This window comes from Chinchilla lanigera, unplaced genomic scaffold (genome assembly GCF_000276665.1).
Source record: "Chinchilla lanigera isolate Chin_1 unplaced genomic scaffold, ChiLan1.0 scaffold00081, whole genome shotgun sequence".
Classification (NCBI taxonomy): domain Eukaryota; kingdom Metazoa; phylum Chordata; class Mammalia; order Rodentia; family Chinchillidae; genus Chinchilla; species Chinchilla lanigera.
The window spans coordinates 5278036-5301087 of NW_004955482.1; the positions used below are offsets into that span (position 1 = coordinate 5278036).

General features: G+C 52.8%; 1 protein-coding gene across 4 annotated transcripts in view; it reads right to left on the reverse strand.

The window, feature by feature from the left end:
* Dnah10 (dynein, axonemal, heavy chain 10) overlaps nt 1–23052 on the reverse strand; it is a 101785-nt gene that overhangs the window by 71383 nt on the left and 7350 nt on the right. For 3 of the 4 annotated variants that reach the window (XM_013503541.1, XM_013503540.1, XM_013503543.1), the window contains exons 5-18: nt 21991–22106; nt 20662–20881; nt 19139–19296; nt 18495–18725; nt 15021–15211; nt 13740–13938; nt 11413–11607; nt 9453–9623; nt 7412–7588; nt 6383–6508; nt 5565–5737; nt 3853–4004; nt 2121–2285; nt 1369–1576 (exon numbers count right to left, since the gene is read on the reverse strand). In XM_013503541.1, the coding sequence (XP_013358995.1) occupies nt 1369–1576; nt 2121–2285; nt 3853–4004; nt 5565–5737; nt 6383–6508; nt 7412–7588; nt 9453–9623; nt 11413–11607; nt 13740–13938; nt 15021–15211; nt 18495–18725; nt 19139–19296; nt 20662–20881; nt 21991–22106 (2482 nt within the window). The remainder of the gene's footprint in view (nt 1–1368; nt 1577–2120; nt 2286–3852; nt 4005–5564; nt 5738–6382; nt 6509–7411; nt 7589–9452; nt 9624–11412; nt 11608–13739; nt 13939–15020; nt 15212–18494; nt 18726–19138; nt 19297–20661; nt 20882–21990; nt 22107–23052) is intronic. The other variant, XM_013503542.1, reaches the window with a different exon arrangement.

Here is a 23052-nt window from a genome sequence, read left to right on the forward strand (position 1 = left end):
GGATGGATGGATGGATGGATGGACAAATGGATGGGTGGATGGACAGATGGATGGGTAGATGGACACATGGATGGGTGGATGATTGAATGGATGGATGGACGGACACATGGATGGGTGGATGGACACATGGATAAGTGGATGGATGAATGCATGGATGGACGGACACATGGATGGGTGGATGGACGGATGCATGGATGGACAGACACATGGATGGATGGATGGATGGATTGGTGGATGGACACATGGATAGGTGGATGGATGGAGACACAGAATCATGGATGGATGCACGCGTGCAAGGATGGACAGGTGAAGGCATGGATGGCGGATGAATAGACAGACGGGCAGATGCACGGATGGATAAACGCAGTGATGAAGAGGGGGTGAATAACAGATAAACGGAGGCACGGATGGATGAAGAAAAACAGCACACTAGCAAGGGGAACTCCGTCGGGGGAGCACCACACAAGGGGCTGCTTTAGGCGTCTAAGTCAGAAGGAACCATAAAATATAAAAGAAATGAGGGAACTAGGGAAATGTGTCAAATGGGGCCCAGAAAACAAGACCAGAGAGCCTCCTTTTACTTGCTAACACGTTGTTCCGGTCTGTTAGCAGCCGACAAGGGCGCCTTCACCGCAGGAAGAGACCCTAAAATCAAGATGGGGCAAACTAAGAAGAAAGACAACATCAGTCGGAGACTTTTGTGCCGTTACGCTGGGGTCAGACTGCCCAGGTTCAAATCCTCCTCCCTGTGGCCACCAGCAAGTCACTCGGTGCCCGCAGTCTGTGTGCTCATCTGCGGGGCGGCATGAGGTGGGTGCGGGCTGAGCCGCCCCACACAGGGCGACGTGAGCAGCACCTGGAGCCAGGAATGAGACGCAAACTGGAAGTACCTGCACCCCAGCTAGATTTTTCTTCTAAGCTTCCTACCAGCCAAGGTGAAAAGGGAAAGAAAGCTACAAAGTCCACAGTCCATGGTGTGCACATCATTCGAAAACAAAAGTGAAAAAAGGAAAATACTTTTTCAGCAGGCAAAGCTCAGACAGAAAACTAGACAAGTTTCTTTGGGGGCCTTCAGAAGAAAGTCACCGAGCATCGAGATGAATGCCAACCTCGACAACACACAAGAGTCGCAGTGGCAAAGCTCAGAAGGGCCCCAAGCTGCCATTCTGCCCCGCGGGGTATGGGCACCACGGTGTTGAGGCTGGGCGCTGGGCGCCGGCCCCTGGCCGCAGCTGGCACGGGACTCACTCGGAGACACCCTGGCCGGCAGGGGTTGGACCTGCAGGGGTGTCAGCGCGCAGGGCCTCTGGGGCCTGGAGCGAGGCCTGCGTGACTTCCCGCGGCCCCCGCGGCACCAGGGCGACTTACTTCAGCAGCAGGCGGGTCAGGACGTCGTAGACGCGGCCCTCCCAGTACTCGTAGTAGGAGGCCAGCTTGGGGGCGTGGCCCGTGTTGGTGTGGACCACCAGCCCCTCCACCTTGGTCAGCAGCGGCCCGATGGCCAGGTACCACCGCACCATGCGCTCCACGTCCCGCGCCCGCTCCCGCTCCATGTGCTCGAAGAACTCCTTCACGCCTGCGGGGGAACCCCGTCACCACGCCGCAAGCCCCCACCACCCGGCCTCACCCGGGACATGGTGCCAGCGCCAGCCAGGGCTCTTGGAAATCCAGAGACAGCCACCAGCCTTGCCGGCTCCAATGAGATGGGGCAGCACCCGAAGTCAAGCGAGACCCCCGCAAGCTAAACATGGCAACACTGCAGCGCCCGCCACCAGCTGTGTCAAAGGGCGTCGCACCAGCAGGTGGCTTTGGCATCTTGGGGAAATTAGATTTTGTTTTGTTTTGTTCCCCAGTAAACAGGACCAAGTCCAGGGCCTTCACGCTAAGCTACATCTCTGGCTTGAAAAAAAAAAAGTTTTGGAGGCAAATTCTTACTAAGTTGCCCAGGCTGAGTGCAAATTTGTGATCGTCCTGCCTCAGCCTCCCCGAGGGCTGCGATTACAGATTCGCACATCACACCCGGCTGCATCTCGTTTTGCTCGAATTCCTGGCTGACTATGAGGCGGTGACTGAGCTCCACCGTGTAAAGTCATAGGCGGAGGACAGGGAGTCGGTCCCACCTGGGAGCTCGTCCTCGCTTTTTGCGGCCAGGCACTTGAAGAGATTGACGGACTCGATTAAGGTGAGCCTGGAGGAGATGTCGTCCGCGTTCTTGTGGATCTGGTGCACCAGCGACTCGAACTTCCCGATGGCCTGGCGGCACCTCGTGATGTAGTCAGCAATGCCTGGGGACACAGAGGCACTCATCTGCCCACGGTGTCTCCCTCCCTCCCTCCCGCCACCGCCCGTGACCTCCGCGCTGAGCCTCTGGGAAGACCCTGCGGGGCTGCGGCGGGGAGGCCTGCGCCTGGCATCAGCTGCGGATGGCAGGAGTGACGTCAGTCCCGTGGTGGGGGGACAGTTCGGGGGGCAGTGTGGGGGCTGAGCCCAAGCCTTCACACAGGACCCCATTCATTCATTCATTCACTCGTTCATTTTATTGTGAGATAGGGTCTCAGGTGCCGGGCTGGGCTTGAGCTTGGGATCCTCCTGCCTCAGCCCCCAGAGTGCTGGGCTGGTCATGTTACATTCACGGGGAGAAGAGCAGGACTCGTGTGCAGCCCCTTCTGCCCGCACCTACCTGTCATCTTGTTTGACGAGCCCTGGGGACAGAGGGCTGCTCAGGCCCTGCATCCTGGACCCACCCTGGCTCCCTGAGCTCCGCCCATGCCGCTGCCTGCACCCCCTTCTGCCTGGGGCGCACCAAGGGTGTGAACAGGAAACCCCGGTGGAGCCCAGATAATCAGTCCCGCTCTTTACACACGTGTGTGCACACACACACCACACACACACCTCAAAATGACCACAGCCAGAACTGTGAAACCTAAAGCTCTACGCATCTTAGGGGAAAAATAGAAAATCCTTGCAGTCGAGGGCTAGTTGGTGATTCTTAGGCTTGATTCCAAAAACACAGCCTATTAAAAAGCACTGATAAGGGGCTGGGGATTTAGCTCAGCGGCACAGCGCCTGCCTGGCAAGTGCAAGGTCATGAGTTCAATTGCCGGTACCAGAAAACAAACAAACAAAACAAACAAACAAAAAAAAAAAAGCACGGATATACTGGACTTCATCAAAACTTGAAACTTTGGCACAAAAGAGCTGACTAAGAGGATGTAAAGTAAGCACCACCGTGGAGGTGAGTGTGCTACTGCCGGCCAGCAAAGGACTAGTACCCAGCGTACACAAAGACTCAAAGCCCAGCACAGGAGCCGAGGGTGCAGCACCTGCTCTGCATGTGCAAAGCCTGGGTTCTATCCCCAGTCCTGCAAAAAAGGAAAAACCCTTCAACTCTAAGAAAGGTAAACACTCTCATTTGAAAATAAACAGAAGTCATAGTACGACCTCTCCCAAAAAAAAAGACAGACCTTGGTGCCGTTGTTTGTTTTTGTTTTTGTTTTGGGGGTTTTTGTTTGCAAGATGTTGCCAGAGAAGGAACTCATGAAGGGCACGCAGGACCCTTCTGTATTAATTCTTACAAGTGCCAGAGAATCCGTAATTCTCCCCAAATTAAAATGTTAATTTAGAAGAGTAAAGGTGGCTTTATTTTTGGAGGTGACAGGTCAGCAGAGTGTCAGAATGGCGTCCCATCTTGTTTCTGCTCCCAGAGGAAGACCGGGGTTTCGATCTCAGTTCCTCCAAGTTACCGTATTCAACCTCAAAAATTACTCCGCCCTACCTCTAAACAGGCACAACTTCCAGCCGAACCCCGCAGCCTGAAAGAGCCCGATCTGCCTCCCGAGCCCCGCGCCTCACCCAGCGAGTTCCAGTTCAGCCTCTTGTAGCCGGAGCGGAAGACGCGGACCAGCTCCTGCGCCTGGTCGTCCAGCAGCGCCGCCTCCGCCTCGCTCAGCGTCCCCAGCAGCGCGTGGTAGTGGTCGAGCGTGCGCTGGATGCCCTCCGTGTACCTGCGCGGCGGCGGGAGAACGCGCCCGGGGAGGTCGGTGAGCCCGGGGGAGGCCCCGCAGCCCCCGCCCAGCAGCCCAGGCCGCGGCGTGCAACTCCAGGTAGCTCCGCTGCAAAGCGCCGCTGGGGCTCCGTGGTCAGCATTTGAGCCCCTGGCGTCCAACGCCAGCAGCGCAGAAAAAAGTAGACATTTAAGACAATGCTACTCTGCTTACTTTCTTCCTTGGAAACCATTCGTACTCCTCATAATGAACGTAATTTAAATAGGCAGTAATAAAATTTTTTTTAAATTGCTGAGCGTGGTGGTGTCTGCCTGTCATCCCAGTGCTGGGGAGGCTGAGGCAAGAGGATGGCTGTGAGTTCGAGACCAGCCTGGGCATCAAAGAGAGTTCAAGGCCAGCCTGAACTGCATAATGAGACCCTGTCTCAAAAAAAACAAAAAACAAAAAAAAAAAATTTTTTTTTAAATTAAAAAACCAGCCAGTGGTGGTAGTGCTTGCCTGTCATCCCAGCACTTGGGAGGCTGAGGCAGGAGGATCACTAAAAGTTCAAGGACAGGCCTGGGCTACATAGTAAGTTCAAGGCCACCCTGAACCACATAGCAAGACCCTGTCTCAAAAAAACGAAATTTAAAAACAAGTTGTAAAAGCTAGTAATATGGACAATGATGAATAAAAGCTAATTTTTTTATTAGCACAAAAAATAGAGGGCATTCACAAAAATGTTATTTGCAAGCCAGGTGTGATGGCACATGCCTATAGTCCCAGCACTTGGGAGGCTGAGGCAGGAGGATTGCTGTGAGTTCAAGACGAGGCTGGGCTACACAGTGAGTTTAAGGCCAGCTTGAACTACATAGTAAGATCCTATTTTGAAAAACCAAAATAATTTATTTAAAAAGTTATTTACATTAACATATAATAGGATTATTATTATTATTCTTAGGTTGATGAATAAATCCATACTTTGTGATCATGGTATCTCCCCTGCCAGGTAAGTATAGTAAATGTGTACTTTAAGCCATACTTCTTTGTTTTGCTTGTTTTTTGTTTTTTTTTTCTTGTACTAGGGATTGGACCCAGGGTTTTCATATGCCTCTGCACTGAGCTATAGTCAGTGGCCCCTTTTTATCTTTTATTTAGAGACAGGATCTCACTAAGTTGCTAAATTGTCCAGACTGGGTACTAACCGGCAATCCTCCTGCCTCAGCCTCCCAGAATGCTGGGATTCCAGGCATGTGCCACTATGCCAGGCTACTTCTTAGTATTAATTTCTAATGTGGTCAATAGTGGTAGTTAAACCGGGTGTGGTACCAGGCACGCCTGTGATCCCAGCACTTGGGAGGCTGAGGCAGAAGGATCACCAGAGACTGAAGTCAGCATAGGCTACATAGTGAGACCCTGTCTCAAAAGAAAGAAAAAGAAAAGAAAAGACCAATAGGAGCAGTTATAAAATCCACCAAACAATGCCAGCTTGAGGCGAAGGGGCCTTCATTATTTTTAAAGAGTACAAAGGAGTCCTGAGATCAAAGAGTTCACGGCTCATTTAAGAGAAGAATTTTTTACCTAAGAAACTTGTCCTCCTGCAGGGCCACATTCCTGGCCAGCTCGGGAACCGAGAAGCCCAGTTGCTCCAAGTACTTGGCTTCATTAATGATCTCTCTGAGCGCCGGGGAGAAGTTGATGGTGAACACGGCCGCTCTGTCTGTGGTGGTCACTTCATCGGTAGAGGCAGAAGTCTGCAGGAGACGCATCCGCCCCCGGTCAGCCAGGCCCAGCCAGACACGGGGCCGGGCACAGGGCAGGCGCAGCGGGCCATCCAGGAGACGAAGTGCTTAAGGAATTCAGGTCGCTTGCTGATACTCAAAAACTGGGGGATTTCACACAGAAATCCAGGGATTCTGGCTTCCTTTGAAAGACTGGGAAACCTGACCACATCCAGCCACATCCGAGGGCGGCTGTCCCCTTCCTGACACGGGACCTGAGCTCCCTCAAGGTCCCCTGGCCCTTGCTCCTCCAAGACTGGAAACCACCAACCTCGCCCTTCCGCCCTAATCCGGCAGACACTCCAGCCGGCCAGGGTTACAAGGCCGAGGCCTGTGAGGAGACGGCCTCCTGCCAGCTGCCTGCTCTGTGGAGATGACTGGACCACCTACCAGCCCGCGTGTCTACGTCTGGGCCAGCTCGTTCTCTGAAAGGGGAAACTGAGGCTCAGAGTCCAGCCGCTTCCCCCTGGTGTCAGAAGGGCTGCTGTGGCCAGCCCGTTTCTTATGCATTCTCTTTCCTACCAACTCACAAGAGCCAACAGATCGCGCCTAGAGAAAATGACAGCCCTGCCGCCAGCTGTGCGGGGTTGCGTGTGAGGTGGGCACCGGGAGCTGCACCTTGGTGAGCAGGCTCTTCTTCATGAGCGTCGGCAGGCTCTGCTCCGTGGCCTCTCGCCACTGCTCGTACTTCCGCTCTTCATAATCCCGCATCGTCCTGCCCACCTCCAGGTAGCGTTGCTTTACCTGTCAGAGAATTCAAGCAATTGCCGTCTGTCTGTCTGTGACAGGATCTTGAACTCACTATGCGGTTCAGACTGGCCTGGAACTCGCAGCAATCCTCCTGCCTCAGCCTCCTGAGTGCTGGGATCACAGATGTGCACCACCACACCCGGCTCACAGCTGACATTTTGCCCTTGGGAATAACATTTTCTCACTACTCTCCTTCTTCCACTTCTCGGCACATACGCAAGCGTCTGTAATTATCTCACATGGTTTGGAAGAGGAGGTAGGAGGGTCTTCATGGGCACTGGAGGGGCTACGGCAGACGCTGTGACCTATACTCAGCCTCCGTTGAGCAGCGGTCACAGAGAACACGCCGAGGGCTGTGTTCAGAATGGCCCATGCGTAAGGAATGGATTTTATATTTGCACGGGGTTCCAAGGCGACCCTGAGGAACAGCAATGCCTAACCGCATGTGAAGAGGACTGGTGTGGCTACACCCATTGATAAAGTTTTATTGGAACCATGTGTGCTCACCCACTGACCATCAGGGCTGCTTTCTTAGGATAATGGTCGTGGTGATGGAGAGCATGTAACCCTCATGTGCCTAAGACCTTTACTACCTGAGTGTTTCATGAAAAGTCTGGTTGGGTGTACTGGCTCATGCCTGTATTCTCAGCACCTGGGAGGCTGAGGCAGGAGGATCATCATGAGACCAAGCTCAGCCTGGGCTACACAGTGAGTTTAAGGTCGGCCTGAACTATATAGTGGACTCTGTCTCAAAAAAGAAAACATTGACCAAATCGAGAACCCCAGGAAAGACCCCCTACAATGCAGACAGGACTTGAACCCTCCTGCTTCTCCCACAGGAGCCTCCCACGGCAGGTGGTGGTCCAGCTGCCGGATGCCAGCCGGGACGCCGCTCACCTCCTGGCCCCGCTCGCTGACCAGGATCTCCTCGACCTCCTGGAAGCGCAGGATGGTGTGCTTGATGCGGTAAAACAGAGAGCGCTCCCAGTAGATGGCGCCTGCCACCGGAGGGTGGTTCTTACACAGCGGCGGGTTGTCCAGGTTCTGCACAAAGATCCTGTTGATGATGTCAATCTGCAGGGCGACCCAAGAAGCCACCCGGTCAGTGATGCGACGGACAGCACCATGGCAGCCCGGGCGGATTGGAGACACAAGCCAGAGTGTCAACAAATGTTCCAAGATAGAAACTATTATTCTTCCTGATCAAGTATCGTTTGCTACTTTTTCTTAGGCTGTCCAGTCATTTTCCTTCGGTTTAACATTTGCAAAGCTAGCCTGGCGTGGTGGTGCAGTCATCCCAGCACTCGGGAGGCTGAGACAGGAGGGTTGTCATAAGTTGAAGCCAGCATGGGCTCCATAGTGAGTTCAAGATCAGCCTGAATGGCACAGTGAGACCCTTTCTGAAAAGATACGAACAAATGTACTCTTCTAACGTGCCTTGGAATGACAGACCGGGTGCCCTGTGCACATAGCGTGACGGAGTTGCTGGAAATCTGCTCTAGATATGGCCAGGAGCAAACATGTGTGGAGAAGCGTGTCATGTGAGTGATTGGATGCGGGAGGTTCAGTAATGGCAGCAGAGATGCTCCTCTCACCCCCGACCCTGTAGCCAAGCGGCAGCAATGGCTCACACAGAGTGAAGGCTCCAGGCACAAACCCAGCCCGCACTGCGGGCTTCTGCGGAATCTGGAGAGACCAAAGCCAGGGGTTCCTGGGAGATCCCCGCAGGGCCCACAGCTCTGCTGAGCCCTGGATCTGGTCCAGGAGAGCAGGACAGACTTCGGACCCTAGTTCCACGGGACAGCACCCTGTGCCGGGTGAAGTCCCTGAGCAGGTGGCCACGTCACGGCAGCGGTGAGTCCTGAGGGGCTGGCGCGCCTTCGTGGGCCTTCCCTTTCACACCCTCCCTGTGTACACCTCGGTCAGGGTCGTGTGCCTTCTACCTGTGTCTCCCACAAGGCCCTGCTTGCTTTAGAGGTAGGCTCCGTCCTGTTCCTCTCTTTCTCTGTGCCTACGGCCATGACTGGACGGTTTTCCCTGTAAGGACAGCTGGGATGGTGCTATGGTTTGTGTCTGCGTGTCCCCACAAAGCCTCACGCGGTCATGGGAGCAGGCTTCTAGAGTTTGCGATCCATCCATGGTCTAATGCTGGGATTATGGGTGTGAGGGCTACACCTGCCCCTGGGCGGGTACTTTTGCATATGTAAGGGAGAGAAAGAGGCTGCTTGCCCCACTCCTCCCTTATGCTCTTGCTGCTTTTGCTGTTCGGCCACCATGAACTGTTGCCCTCTGCCATGAGCCACCCTGCCTTGGAGCCTGCTGAGTATGGACTGAAACCTCCACAAACTATGAGCTAAATAAACCTTTCCTTCCTTAATTCTGGGCGTCAGGTATTTTGTCTCAGCAATGAGAGAAAAGTAACCAAAACGGATGAGGTTCGCCATGCTGCACCTATCAGCACAATAACTGTTCTCTTTTCTTCCTTCCCTCTTCCCTCCCATCTTTCTGCTTTTCCTTGGGACTAGGGATTGAACCCAGCACCTTCGCACTAAGCGACACCCCCAGCCTTTTTAACTTTTTTTTTTTAATTTTCAAGACAGGGTCTTACGGAATGGCTACATGCCCCTGACCCCTCTGCCTCAGCCTCCCGGGGTGCTGAGCCTGTAGGCACGCACCACCGTGCCTAGCACCAGGACATTTTCCATAGCACAGAGCTCCACCAGTGACGAGTGAATAACAGACTTCATAAGTGTCAGTCAGAATTGAATTTCTCCACTGAATAAGCCAGGCTGCTTTGTTTGGGTTGCCTGTTTTATGTGGCAGCTTGTCTGAGAAAATTCCAGTCTCTCCACATCCGAAAGACGGGTAATAGAATGATTTGATTACTATTTGCCACGTATACTTTTCTGGCTATGGCAGTTATCGGTTATTCAATTACCTCTTTATAATACTGTGCCAGAATGTCGTTGAATTTCATCATCATTTGCCGATTAATAGCCTCCCGGGACCGAATGTGCTTGAATTTTAAAAGCATGTCAAATGCTGCTTCAGCTGATCGAAGTGTCTTAAAAGACTCATCAATAAAATTTTTTGCTTCTTTCTCAATAACCTGCAAAAAAACAAAAAAGGTTTAAAAGGCAGGTGCCATCGGCCTGTAATTATCCTGCGAAAAACAGTAGCAAGCAATGGGGAGGGGCTTGCAGAAATCAGTGGCCTGGGATGGATTCTTTTTTTTTTTTTTTTGAGACAGGGTCTTATTGTGCAGTTCAGGCTGGCCTTGAGCTCACTTTGTAGCCCAGGCTGGTCTCAAACTCGCAGCGATTCTCCTGCCTCAGCTTCCCTAGTGCTGGGATTACAAGCGTGCACCACCACACCCCTCTGGAAGGATAGATTTCTGTTGTGCTTTAATGGGAGCTGGTATCGACCTAAAAGTGGGAGACTGCCATCTTTTCTTTCTGACCCATCACTGACCAGTTCAAAATGGGGAGGGAAGGAAGTCTTAGAAGTATAAAGTCACATTTTTAAAACAAAATTGGACCTGATACAACACTGGGAGAGATGGTCGGGAATTCTCAGAATTTTACAGATGTGGAGAGTTACCCTAGTGCTGGCAGCAGGGGGCGCAGATGAGCACCGGCTTGCACCTCCGCAAACCTGCCGGAGGCTGGGCAGTCAGAGGTCAGGAAGATTCTGGGGTCCGGGTAAAGATGAGGGACAAACCCAGAAGACCCTTTTCTCCACCCAGCCCACGCAGACCATTAAGCACCCCATCTTTCCCACCCTCACCGCATTCCATGACAGAGAGGAGCCTCAGCTCTAGAGAAATTAAAACTCGAGTGACACTAATAACCCTGGAAGCCAGACATCCGCGGAGAATGTCTTCCAGTTCCTGAAGAAAAGTAAAATTTCATCCTTGCCTTCCACACCTGCTGGCTCAGAACTCACATACACAAGATGCAGGACAGACGGCCTGGGAAACCTTTCTCAAGAAGCTACTAAAAACTGTGCTCCAGCAAAGCAAAGGCGTCAACAAGAAAAGAGGAGGCCTGAGATCTAGAAAATGGAAGCTCCAAGCTGAGCGAGGGGGCGCACACCTGCAATCCTGAACAGAAAAGAGAAACGTCCAGCGCAGGTGTGCCTAGGCAGGGGCCCTGGGGCAACTGACCTGTTGATTTATTTGTTCTTTGTTTTTTGTTTTTTTCCCATACCGGGAATTGAACTCATAACCTTGCACTTGCCGGGCAGGCGCTGTGCTGCTGAGCTAAATCCCCAGCCCCGAGTTGATTTATTTGTAATTGACTTACAAATTCTTTGATATGGCGGGGGGGCAGTTATATTTCTAGTGCAGAAAATGAGCTTTGGAGAAATGCTACTGTGTCTGGGCCCATTTAAATTTATTCCTCCTAGAGAAGAAATGATGGTCACCATAGACACTTCTGAGCTGCTTTTTGTGTAAAAGGAGGTTTTATGGTGGACCCTGGACTTCTGCATGCAATTCACTCCTGAGCTCGACAGCAACTCCAGCTGTCAGTCGAAGGCTCAGGCTCCTCTGCACGGCCTTCAAAGTCTCTCCTGTACACAGGCAGCTCTCAGCATCCTCAGAGACACTGGCCCAGGATTTCTCAACTACCCCGACCAGGACAGGCTGCTGTAACGCTCCCTCCAGAGCCCTTTAAGGGCTCGATCTGTATCTCAGACCATCTGGAAGCACGAGCAGCTGGTATTCAGGCTACAAATCAACACTTTGGTCTTAAATTAAAACTAAAACTCCAGTCATAACCCGAATTGCTCATAGGTCAGGCTGGTCATAACTCGAGGATCCATTCACAACCCCTCGAATTTAACATGAGGAGAAAAGCGTCTGCTTCCGAGGTCGGAAGGGTGGATGCGTTACTTGCCAGAACCTCAATCTTGAAGTCATCTATCACGTATTTCCAGTGCTGGGAGGACCTGATGTTGAAGGGGTCGAAGGTCAGGCTTTCCATGGGGGTGACCAGGCTGTCCACCCTGCACAGGACATCGTCAATGCGTTTAGGGTCCCCCGTCACTGCCTTCAGCTCTGGGCCGAATATGTTGTAAAATTCCTCTATAACCTGTCCGATCAGAGGGAAGAAGGTTACACTCCGGCCTTCCCGCGGCTGTTCTAGTACAAAGGGACGCACGCAGGCAGCCTCCTCCCCAGCTGAGAGGCTTGGTGCTGTGGCCACACTCGTAGGATAAGGCCCAGACACGTGAGTGATTGTCACGCTGCCCTTCCCTTCCCCTACATGGAAGGCCCTGGGGTACCAGGTGTGCGACTGCAGGCCTGGCTTCCTAGGGACCTGGTGCAGGCAGGTGCACCAGGCCCAGGCTCAGAGGGGCCCAGTGGGTTGAAGCCTCTGTGGTCACTGTTGTGAATTATTAACAGGCTGTCTTCAGACGCATCTGACAGCACTGAGGCGCACACAAGGGATAGAGGAACCCGCCCGTCTGCTTCCTCGCCACCCAGTCCACTCGCACAAGCAGAGACACGCAGCCAGTATGAGTGAGTGTGCTGCGTCTATAACGAGTATGCTGGGCACGGACGTGGGGAGGCCACATTCTCCACTCAAACCAGAACTTGCTTCAAGTGAGAAAAGGAGGCTACAGGTGTTCCACAAAACACACATGGGCCAGGAGCCTGGCTCTTCCCTTCTGACTCCTGCCACTCACTTCCTTAGCCAGCCACAGACACTGAAAGTGACAACAGACAAGGATAGCAAAGGTAGAACTGGTCCTGGTGATGCAGGCCTATCATCCCAGCACACTAGGAGGCTGAGGCAGGAGGATCCCAAGTTGGAGCCCAGCCTGCACAACTTAGGGAGACCCTGCCTCAAAATGAGAAATGAAATTTCCCCTTCCTGACCTTTTTATTTTTTATCTTGACACAGTGTTGCTAAATTGCCCAGAGTGGGTTCAAACTTGGGATCCTCCTGCCTCAGCCTCCCAAGTGGCTGGGATTACAGTTGTGTGAAACTACACTGACCTTTATATTTGCATTTTAACTGAACTTGCATTTCATATAAAGATGAACAGTAAAAATCATGCTAATAACTTAAAAGTTTAATTTTTCTTCATTTTCTTTTACTACTGTTGCAACAAACCCAAAAAGCCAGGACGAGGAGATATGGGAAGAAAGTGCTTTCTATTTTAAATTCTTTTTTTTTTTTTTTTTTTAGGTACCAGGAATTGAACTCAGGACCTTACGCTTGCCAGGCAGGTGCTATGCCACAGAGCAATATCCCAGGTCCCACTATTTTAAATTCTTTTACAGCATTTTTTTCCTACTGTTTGACCAAAGGGCCTTGAATTTCCATTTTGCACTGGCCTGTGAGATGGTGCAGGCCTGCGTTTTGCTCACCACTGTCCCATGGCAACAAAAGGCCAAGTGCACACTGAGTGTTCTCTGTCACTATTCAGTATGGTGGGTAGATGGATGGATAAGCAGGCAGGAAGATGGATGGAAGGACGGACGGACGGATGGATGGATGGATGGATGGATGGACAGTTGGATGGCTGGATAAGTGGATGGGTAGATGGATAAACAGATGGGAAGATGGATAAATGGACAGATGGATGTACAGATGGATGATGGACACTTGGGTGGGTGGGTGGATGGACAAATTAACAGACAGATGGATAGTTGGATGGGTGGAGAGATGGATGGACAAGCAGATGAATAGCTAGCTGGATGGGTGGATGGATGGATGGATGGATGGATAGATGGATGGATGGACAGTTGAATGGGTGGATGGGTGGGTGGGTGAATGAATGGGACCCCCAGGACAGACACTCGGCACTTTGCATATCCATTCAAAAGCAGGTAGGGATCAGATAACTGCAGAGTCAGTGGCAGGTGGGACAGAGTCTAGGATGGCACAGCTTAAAGAGTAAAGAGAGAGGGTCTTGGAGGAATTCCAACATCTAATGGACAGAGGAGAGCTGTGCAAAAGACACAAAGGAAGAACCAAGGACGTCAGAGAAAAACCACGAGGCAGGGGGAAGTTGTGGCAGGCCTGGTGTGCAGTGGAATATTCCAAAATATTCTAAAATGTTCCGTACGTTCGCAAGACTTTCTCCCTGTCAGGCCCTTCAACCTCTGCTTTCCCCACACCGAGGGCCACCGTCAAAGGGCCAGACTGCCTCCTTTCCCCGAGAGAAGCTCCACCCTGTCACTTCTGCGCGCCTCCGAGGAACAGCAGCCCACCTGCAGAATGTCGTACAGGTCCTGGCAGATGGAGGCCATGTAGTCCGTCCTCTCAAACAGCCGCTTCCGGTCAAACTCCCAGCGGGCTTCCCGGCCCGAGGCCTCGATCTTGGCCCGGGTGTCGAAGTAGGCCTTCTTCCACAGCTTCAGCGTGTTCTTGGCCTCCAGGGTCTTGTGCTGGGCGCTCGCACGGTTCTCCCTGGGAGACAGAGAGGCAGGGCTGCTGCGTGGACCTCTGCCCTCCCCGGAGGCAGGTGTCCCGGGAGGACACTCACCTGCGTCCCCAGTGCTAGCTCCCCCTGCCAGCTGCCCCCTGGTGGCCACTTGCAAGGGACAGGAGGACGCCACACCACCTCCGTCCTCTCCCCAGCATCTCCGCCCAGGGCCAGCCGTGGCCTGGGGAGCTCTCTGCCGGCCTGGGAAGGGGTGGTGGCCTTGGATCCTGTGACAGTGACAGTGGCCATTAGTGACACTGCTGAGATCCTGGTACCTATGTCACCTAGGCAGATTTTTCTTTAACAGGTAATAAAGGGGCCAGGGTGGAGCTCCATGTTGGAGCACATGCTTAGCGCACATGAGGTCCGGGGTTCTGTCCCCAGAGCTGCAGAAAAACACAAAACAGAAAAAAGATTTCCCTTTCCCTCACACCCTAAAGGCTGGCCCACCTGAGGCGGGCTGGGTCCACAACTGGGGAACCCCTCGTGCTCTGCCTCAGTTTCCCCAAGCACACCTAGGAAGAAAGTCCCTGTTACAACAGAATTCTGTCTCTATGTAATCACATATAACTCTATGTTGTGTGATATAACTATGGAGAGAGAGAGAGAGATTCTCTAGTGCCTGAAAATTTATTTCTTTTTTGTGGCACTGGGCCCTGAACTCAGGGCTTCCACACTGAGCTACTACATCCATAGCCCTTTTTTTATGATTATTTATTTTGAGACAGGGACTTGCTAAGTTGCTAAGCTGCCCTAGTCTGGCTCAAACTTGCAGTCCTCCTGCCTCAGCCTCCCAGAGTGCTATGTATATGTATGAAGCCCTGTGACACCTGTACTAGGAATGACCTGAGCGCTTGATGCCAAAGGAGAGAAGCCAGACACACAGGCCCCATGCAGAGGGGCTGCTAAGAGGCAGAGGCTTTCTCTGGGAGCGCTGAAGAGAACACAGGTCTTGCAGATACACAAAGCCTCTGCGTCACATGCCTTAGGCGGGTGCCCTGCGCGGTGGGTGCATCACAAAGCTGCTCAGGATCCGGCGCCAGCCCCAGGCAGACCTCACCCTCACCTGAACAGCGTGCGCAGGTTGATCACGCGGCACACCCGCTCGGCGATCTCCCAGGCCACGCGTTCCATGAGCGGGATCATGCGCTCGTCCTTGTTGTAGTGCCGGGAGATGATCCACACCATGCGCAGGGCACACATCATGGAGGGGATGGTCTCCAGGACCACGTGGAAGCTGGAGCCATGCGTGATGTTCTGTGCGGGGGCAGAGAGTGACAAGGCAGCCTCAGCCTCCGGACCAGGCAGCCATGGAAGAGACTTGTGTGCAAGAGGCCTCTCGTTCTGGTTTTAAATAAATGTGCTTGTTATGGAGGAAAGCATGTAACAAACAAACCTTGAGAGCCAGGCACGGTGGCACACACCTATAATCCCAGCACTCGGGATGCTGAGGCAGGAGGATCACCCTGAGCTCAAAGCCAACCTGAACTACACAGCAAGACCCTGTCTCAAAAAAACAAAAAGAAGAAGCTTAGAATAGGTCTGTACAGGTTGACATGGAGGGACAGATAAGCAGTATAAGCATGTCAGTGTGCAGGAAAGTGTAATGGAGTATGGCTATCTTTGTGCATTTTCTACAGAGAATATATTTGTGCGTGGCACATATGTGGCACCTCCGTGCAGTCATCTCTGGGTATCCCTGGGGGGTGGATTCCAGAACCCCCCTCAGATACCAGATTCTATGACGCTCCAGTCTCCTCTGTAAAATGGTGCAGTGTTTGCGTGTAACCTACCCATATCCGCCTGGGTACTTTAAACCATCTCTAGATTCTGATATCTAACGGTGTAAATGCTACATGAACGGGGTTATACTGGATCATTTAGAGGATAGCGGCAACAGAAAAGTCTGCACATGCAGCTTTTTTCCAACTATTTTCTTTCTGCACCTACAGATGTGGAACATGCATACACGGAGAGCCGATTGCCTACACTGAGCGTACTCACATGTGCAGTATGCACAAAGTGCAAATGTCACATGCAGCAGGTTGCACTTTGCAAAGACAGCATGATAACATTTTGGTCCTGTCCCACCTCCCCTGGCCACCTTTGGTCAAGAGGCACAGTCCCCTTCTCCACCCCAGACCCCAAGACTGAATGGCTCCACTCCTGCTTTGCCAGAAAAATACAGGGATGGTGACACCACGCCTCTGGGATGCATGGCCCTCGGCTGGCTCTTTGCTGCCTCTTAGAAGCCAATCACTCTGCCACCCTGAGACCACCACGCGGTGAGCCATCCCAGCCACTTGCAGAGGCCCTGGGCCACTGCACTCCAGCAGGACAAAGAGAAGCCCGGAAGCACTAGGGCCAAGGAGAGCAGCAGAGGGGCCACTGGGAAGGGCATCCCCCAGCCCAACCACCCTTGGCTGCCACTGAGCCAAGATGAACCACCCGGCTGAGCCCTTCCCAAACTCCCTGCCCAGGAAACGGGGTCAAGGACAACGGTTGCCATTAAAAAAGTGACAAGACAACCACATATTGGGACACAGCAAATCACACAACTAAGAAACAACTGGTATTCAGTTTTTGAAAAATTTCTATATGAGGTATGACCAAAATACCCAGTCAATGTTTAAATGTTTAAACCATTTATTACAGTAAAACTCTTGCTCTAATCACCTTCAAAATATGTTCCCTAGCTTCGAACATACTCTATGAAGCATTCTTGCCACCTTAGGAAGCAGTTCTAGAGGTCTTCTTCCCTGAGTGTCTTTGAGAGGTGTGATCAAAAGCACAGTGAAATCTGTGGCCACGTGCCATCTAATGGAAAGCTAGGCTCACAGAAGCATGACAGCGTGTTCCCACCCACCTTGTTCATCAGATCTGGCACTGTGCAACTTCCGGCTCTTTCCCAAATCAAAGTGATCAGGAAAGTTAAACATTTTTAATCGACTCAAGACAGCCACAAGAGCACAACTAAAGACCCTCAGAAAGAGGACTCCAGAACCGCTTCACAGAGTCAATGGCAATGTGTCTTTTATTGTAATAATATTTTTTTTTTGAGACGGGGTCTCGCTATGTAGTTCAGACTGGCCTTGAACTCACTAGGTAGCTCAGGCTGGCCTTAAACTTGTGGTGACCCTCCTGCCTCAGCCTCTCAAGTGCTGGGATCATAGGCATGCGCCACCACATCTGGGTCTGTAATAGATTTTACTTATTTGTTTGTATTTTAGGCATTTTGTTTGTTTGTTTGTTTGAGAAAGAGTCTTGCTGCAGATGCAATTCAGACTGGCTTTGAATTCACTATGTAGTGCAGGCTGACCTCAAACTCACAGCGATCCTCCTGCTTCAGCCTCTCAAGTGCTAAGATTATAGGTATACAGCACCACACCCAGCACTGTAATATATTTGTAATGTAAACATTGACCATTTTTTAGTACATCTCATAAATCAACAAGACAATAATAATAATAACAACAATAAAATGTGCAGAAGGGAGCTGGGCATATAGCTCAGCAGCACAAGTGCCTGCGTGGCAAGCACAGGGTCCTGAGTTCGATTCCCAGTACCTTAAAAAAAAAACAAAAAAAAAAATTTTAGCCAGGCGTGGTGGCACACACCTGTAATCCCAGCACTCGGGAGGCTGAGGCAGGAGGATCGTTGTGAGTTTGAGACCAGCCTAGGCTACAGAGTGAGCTCAAGGCCAGCTTGAACTGCATAGCGAGACCCTGTCTCAACAAGACCAAAAAAATTGAAAAAGAAAAAAATATGGGGAAGATTGAAACGGATGTTTCACCAAAGACATGCAAATTGATGATAAGCACACTGAGTGCACAAGGAAGTTTCAACCTCATTAGTGATAGGGGAACACAAGGCAAAGCCACAGCCACAAGCATGGCTAGCATCAAAAACGTAGATGACACAAGCGTTACTGAGGGTCCGGCACACGGCCCGCTCAGATGCTGCTGGCGAGAATGTGAAATGGTGCCGCACGGCGGGAACCGTGTAGAAATCCCTCCAGAGGGAGCCTGACCGCGCAGTGGCCGGCCGCTCCTCCGCCGGTTGAGGATGAGTAAGCACGCACTGCCGTACAGACGCTCAGCAGCGCTGCTGGTGAGGACTACAAGGTGAGAGTGACCCACCTGCCCGTCAGGTGATGGATTCCAAAGCAGAGCAGAGGTGACGAGGGGGCGGGGGAGGCGGAAGGGGGGGTTGGCGGCGGATGCTTTGGTTTCAGTTCAGAGTGAGAGCGCTTTGGATACAGACACCGTGATGGCACATGGTGTGGGGAACACCAGTGGGCTGTACACTGAGGAGTGCTTAAAGATAAATATTGGCCAGGCGTGGTGGTGCATGCCCATAATCCCAGCACTCTGGGAGGCTGAGGCAGGAGGATAGCAAGCTGGAGCCCAGCTTGGGCATCTTAACAAGACTCTGGCTCCAAATAAAAAATGAAAGAGGGGTTTAGGGGCATGGCTCAGTGCAAAGGCCCTGAGCTCGGTCTCCGGGAGGGTGGGAACAGGGAGAGAGAAAGCAAGCGCACCTTGAAGTGCCGCTCCACGGTGGAGAGGAAGCGCACGTTGTCGGAGGCCTCCATGTGCAGCTTGAAGAGCTCGGTCAGGACCGGCTGCACGTTGGCCACCAGCATGGAGTCGGCCGCCTTGATCACGTCCAGGACCTTCCTGACCACCGGCAGCCTCGTTTGTTCATGCAGCGCACTTAAGGTCGCGTTTCTCTCCCGCCAGAATTCAATCTCGGCCAGGGGGCCGTTGCCCTGAGAAAGGACACAAACACAGAAACTCTCTCGTGCCCCTGAGAGTGGACACTTGTTTCTAAACCGGCACCATGCGCTGCCTTGCGGGAAACCAGCCCGCAGAGGAGGCCTCAGCCCCGAGCGGAGGCTGGAACCCAGCGCTTCTCAGCCAGTGTCCTGATCAAACCGTGCCTGAAGCCAGAGCTGCCTCCGGACCTGCCAGTTATGTAAGCCACGGAATTCTCTCTTATTTAAGCCAGCTGAGTTGGTTTCCTCCCTCTGGCTGACACACAGAATCATCTTCACTACCAGCAGCACAGAACCAGAAGCCGTCGCATAGGAAGAAGAGGCTGCACGCGCCCGTGCCCTAGACTTGCAGCTCAGAGGGATCCCGTGGCCGTCAGTGGGGCTCAGAGAAGCCCTGCTCTGCTCACCTGGGGGGTCTTCTTGAGCTGCCCTTCGACAGCTGCCGAGATCTGATTGAGCCAGTTTATCACACACTGCTCCAGGGCCTCGAGGGTGTCTGGGTCGCTTGCCAGGTCGGCCACGTCCCCCTCCACGCTGATGGCCGGCATCTCCAGCTTGATCTCACCTGGCGGGATGGAAGCAGCTGGTTGGCCAGGGAGCAAACGCTGCGGACAGTAATGCTGCTCCTCATCCCAGGCACCGCAGAATGAGGCCAGCATCTCAGGTCCCTCCCCGGCTCTAGCTCCTTCCCCTCTACTTGAATGTAACTTGAATGTACTTGAATTTAACTGAAGCACTTTACGATTGTTCTGTGGTAATCTAAGATATATCTGAATTTACAACTTGGTGACTTTGACTTTTAAAAATTAGGCATGCTCAGTATGGTGGAACAAACCTATCATCCAAGCATGCAGGAGGCTGAGGCAGGAGGATCACCATAAATTCAGGCCAACCTGAACTATATAATGAGTTGAAGGCCAGCGTGGACTGCATAATGAGACCCTGTCTCAAAAAACCATTTAAAAATACATGGCAGGGGCCAGGCGTGGAGGCGCACACCTGTAATCCCAGCACTCAGGAGGCTGAGACAGGAGGATCGTTGTGAGTTCGAGGGCAGCCTGGGCTACAAAGTGAGATCAAAGCCGGCCTGACTGCATAACAAGACCCTGTCTCAAAAAAAAAGAAAAAAAGCAGGGAAAATAAGACAGGGTTGAGTTTTTTCAACTCACTAGTATCTGCTAGTACTGTTTTTTAAAACTTCACACATATATTACTGTAACAAAATGCAATGCATATATTTTTTAATATATGTAACATAAATGTATCTGGTAGAAGTACACAGATACAATATTAAAGACTTATATTCACTTATATTAAAGACATACCTTGCCAAGGATGACCTGACATTTACAACATGATGCACCTTGCAGGAAACAAGACAGTCTTTAAATTCCCAGCCAATAACTGACATTCTTGATTATTTTAAATTTCTAAATTTATCTTTGCAGGGTGGGATGCTTAGGAACAGAGTTTTGCTGTGGTGCCCAGGCAATCCTCCTGCCTCAGCCTCCCAAACAGCTGGGATTGCAGATGCGTCACTGTACCCAGCACACCAATAACCCACAGAGAGCTATTGGTCAGTGTTCCAGAAATAGTATCACATTTCTCCCTAGCCGTGACATTATAGAACAGGGGTTGCCAAAACTTTCCTTACTGGGCCAAAGAGTAATTTTTCATCCCTGGGCATGGTGGTGCAGGCCTATAGTCCCAGCACTCAGGAGGCTGAGGCAAGAGGACTGCAAGTTTGACCCTGGCCTGGATGATTTAACAACTTAGTGAGATCCTGTTTCAAAGTTTAAAAGGGGGACCAGGGGTGGGGTGGGGCTGTAGCTCAGTGGAAAGGCCCTGGGTTCAACCCCTGGTACCAAAGACGGAAGAAGCTGGACTCCCACGCGGGCTCCTCGAGGCGAGCTCTCCCCAGGCCGCCTACCTTCCAGCTGCTGCATGGTCCTCTGGATGTTGCCCGAAAACTTCTGGATGTTCATCAGGAACTCGTCGCGGATGAGCTGCACGCTGTGGTACTCCATGGCCTCCCCCGGCACCTTGGGCAGGTCTATCTCGTACTCTGAAAACTCGGGCAGCTCTGCGGCCGGGGCTCCGGGGCCCGAGTCCGTCTTGTGCTGATTGAACGACAAGGCTGGCAGGAAAACCTGAGTGCAGAGGACACGTGGCAGGCCACGCGTGGTCACTGCCAGCGCTGACTCTGTCCCACGCAGGGCGCCCACCCGCAGCACCCTTCTGCCTGCCCCTTCTCAGCCTCCAGTGGCCTGTGGCTCCCCGGCCATGCCCGCTGCGTTGGCGTCTTGTGCAGACCTCCGGGTCCCCCACCCGGTTGTTCCTCGCACCCTGCGTCGAAGCCTCTCCCTGGTCGGGAGCCCCTTGGTGCTGCGCCTTCTCCATGCCGACGACGCCCACGTGCTGAAGGGGCCGCGTGGAGAAGGCAGCACAGGAGGAAGAGGGAAGCTGGGCCCTGAGGCGGCTACTGCACAGGTCCGAGCGCCGAGGCAGCGCTGTGAGGGCTGCCGCCACCAAGCCGGACCCCCTCCAGCCGTTCCCACCGCTCTCCCTCTGGGCTCCACGTTCTCCTGGGCCCTCCTTGCTCTCATTTCTCCCAGGTCCTGTCGAGGTGAGCCTTCCCGTGAGACAAGCTGTGTGTGCCCTGTGGCAGAGACCATGCCGTGTGACGCAGCAGGGGCCAAAGACTTTTCTCCCAGGCTGCAGACGCGAGCCCACCTCGCGGCTCCACACAAGCTCTAGCAGCCTGGATAGCACAACATGCGTGGGGCAGAAGCCCGTCTCCCGGCCCCGTCTCCGCGGGGCCCTCACCGCTCCCCTAGTTGCTCAGGCCCAAATCTCAGGAGTCACTCTTGATTGTTTTTGAGACAGTCTCACTAAGTTGCCTAGGCTGGGCTCAAACTTGTGATCTTCCTGCCTCAGCCTCCCAGCGTGCTGGATGCCAGGCCTGTGACCCTGAAGCCCAGTCCTTGTGATTCTTAAGGGAAGCCCAGCCGTCATCCCGTTAGCCACCTTCGACGCCATGCCCGGCCCGTCTGTACACACGCACAGCTCTGTCGGCACCTTTGCGCCCCTCGTCATGATCCGACAGGCTGTCGTTCGCTCCTGTGCATCCACGTCCTTTCCAGCACCCCCTGCCCACACTAGCCGCCAGCCCGTGATGTGGCAGCGCCCGCTGCCCATTTGTGGAACAAAGGAAGCAGACAGCCTTGCCCCGAGGCGCCTCGAAGCCTGAGTTCCGCACCTGGCAGATGACGTCCTTCAGGAAATGCAGCACGTGGGCGCTGAGGAGCCCGTACTCCAGGGTCTCGGGCATGATCTCCATGGCCTCCGCCATGTCGCCCGGCTCCAAGATGGTCTCTGGGAGGGACAGATGGGCGGTCAGGGTGACGCTGGGGGGTGGCAGCTGTGACCCCAGCCGCCCTCTGCCTGGCTGCAGAATGTCACAGTCCCCCCACTCACATCCATGCTGTTTGATTCCCCAAGTCTCCAGGTTTTGGAAACTGAAATGTCACCAGCCACTCTGAGGTCCACGGGTTTGCAATCCACTCACATCCAAGCCAGTGAGGTCAGGAAGAATTGGGGGTCCATGTCCACTCAAAACACAGGTGCTGAGGCTTAGCTTGAGGGCAGACAGGGCCTGGAGCTGGGACCACGGCTGACCTCGAACTTGCAGTCCTCCTGCCTCAGCCTCCCAAGTGCTGGGATTACAGCGTGAACCACTACACCCAGCCCAAAGTGCCCTTCAAGGCCTGGGACTATGTGAAGATATATTTGGTGACCGGCTACCCTCTGACAAGGTTTGGTTTGGTCTGTATTTATTTCACCTGACGAAAGACCCGATACCACTGTAAACACTGGGAAGACTCTGCAGACTTCCCGCCGAGCCAGCCGAGAAACAGCGTGAAGGTGTCACAGAAGCCACTGGGCCTGGCCCGGTCTCCACGCTTCTCCCGGGCCTGCGGAGACTGTGCTATTACCCACCCCATGCGTTTTCTCACACCTCCTCAGGTACAGTCATCTTAAAAAGAAGCCGCGCAGGAATCCAGCATGAGAAAGAAAGAAAGCAAGCACAGGAAACACTGTTTCTATGCTACCAAGTGAAGTTAGATGTGGCTGGGTGTGGTGGCGCACACCTGTAATCCCAGCTACTCAGAAGGCTGAGGCAGGAGGGTTTCGAGTTCAAGGACAGCCTGGACAACTTGTCTCAAAAAAATTAAAAAGCTGTGAGGATGCAGTTCAGCACTCCCTGGGTTCAGTCCCCAGCACTAACAGAAAAAGAAGTGTTAGCCAATTCTCGAGTTGA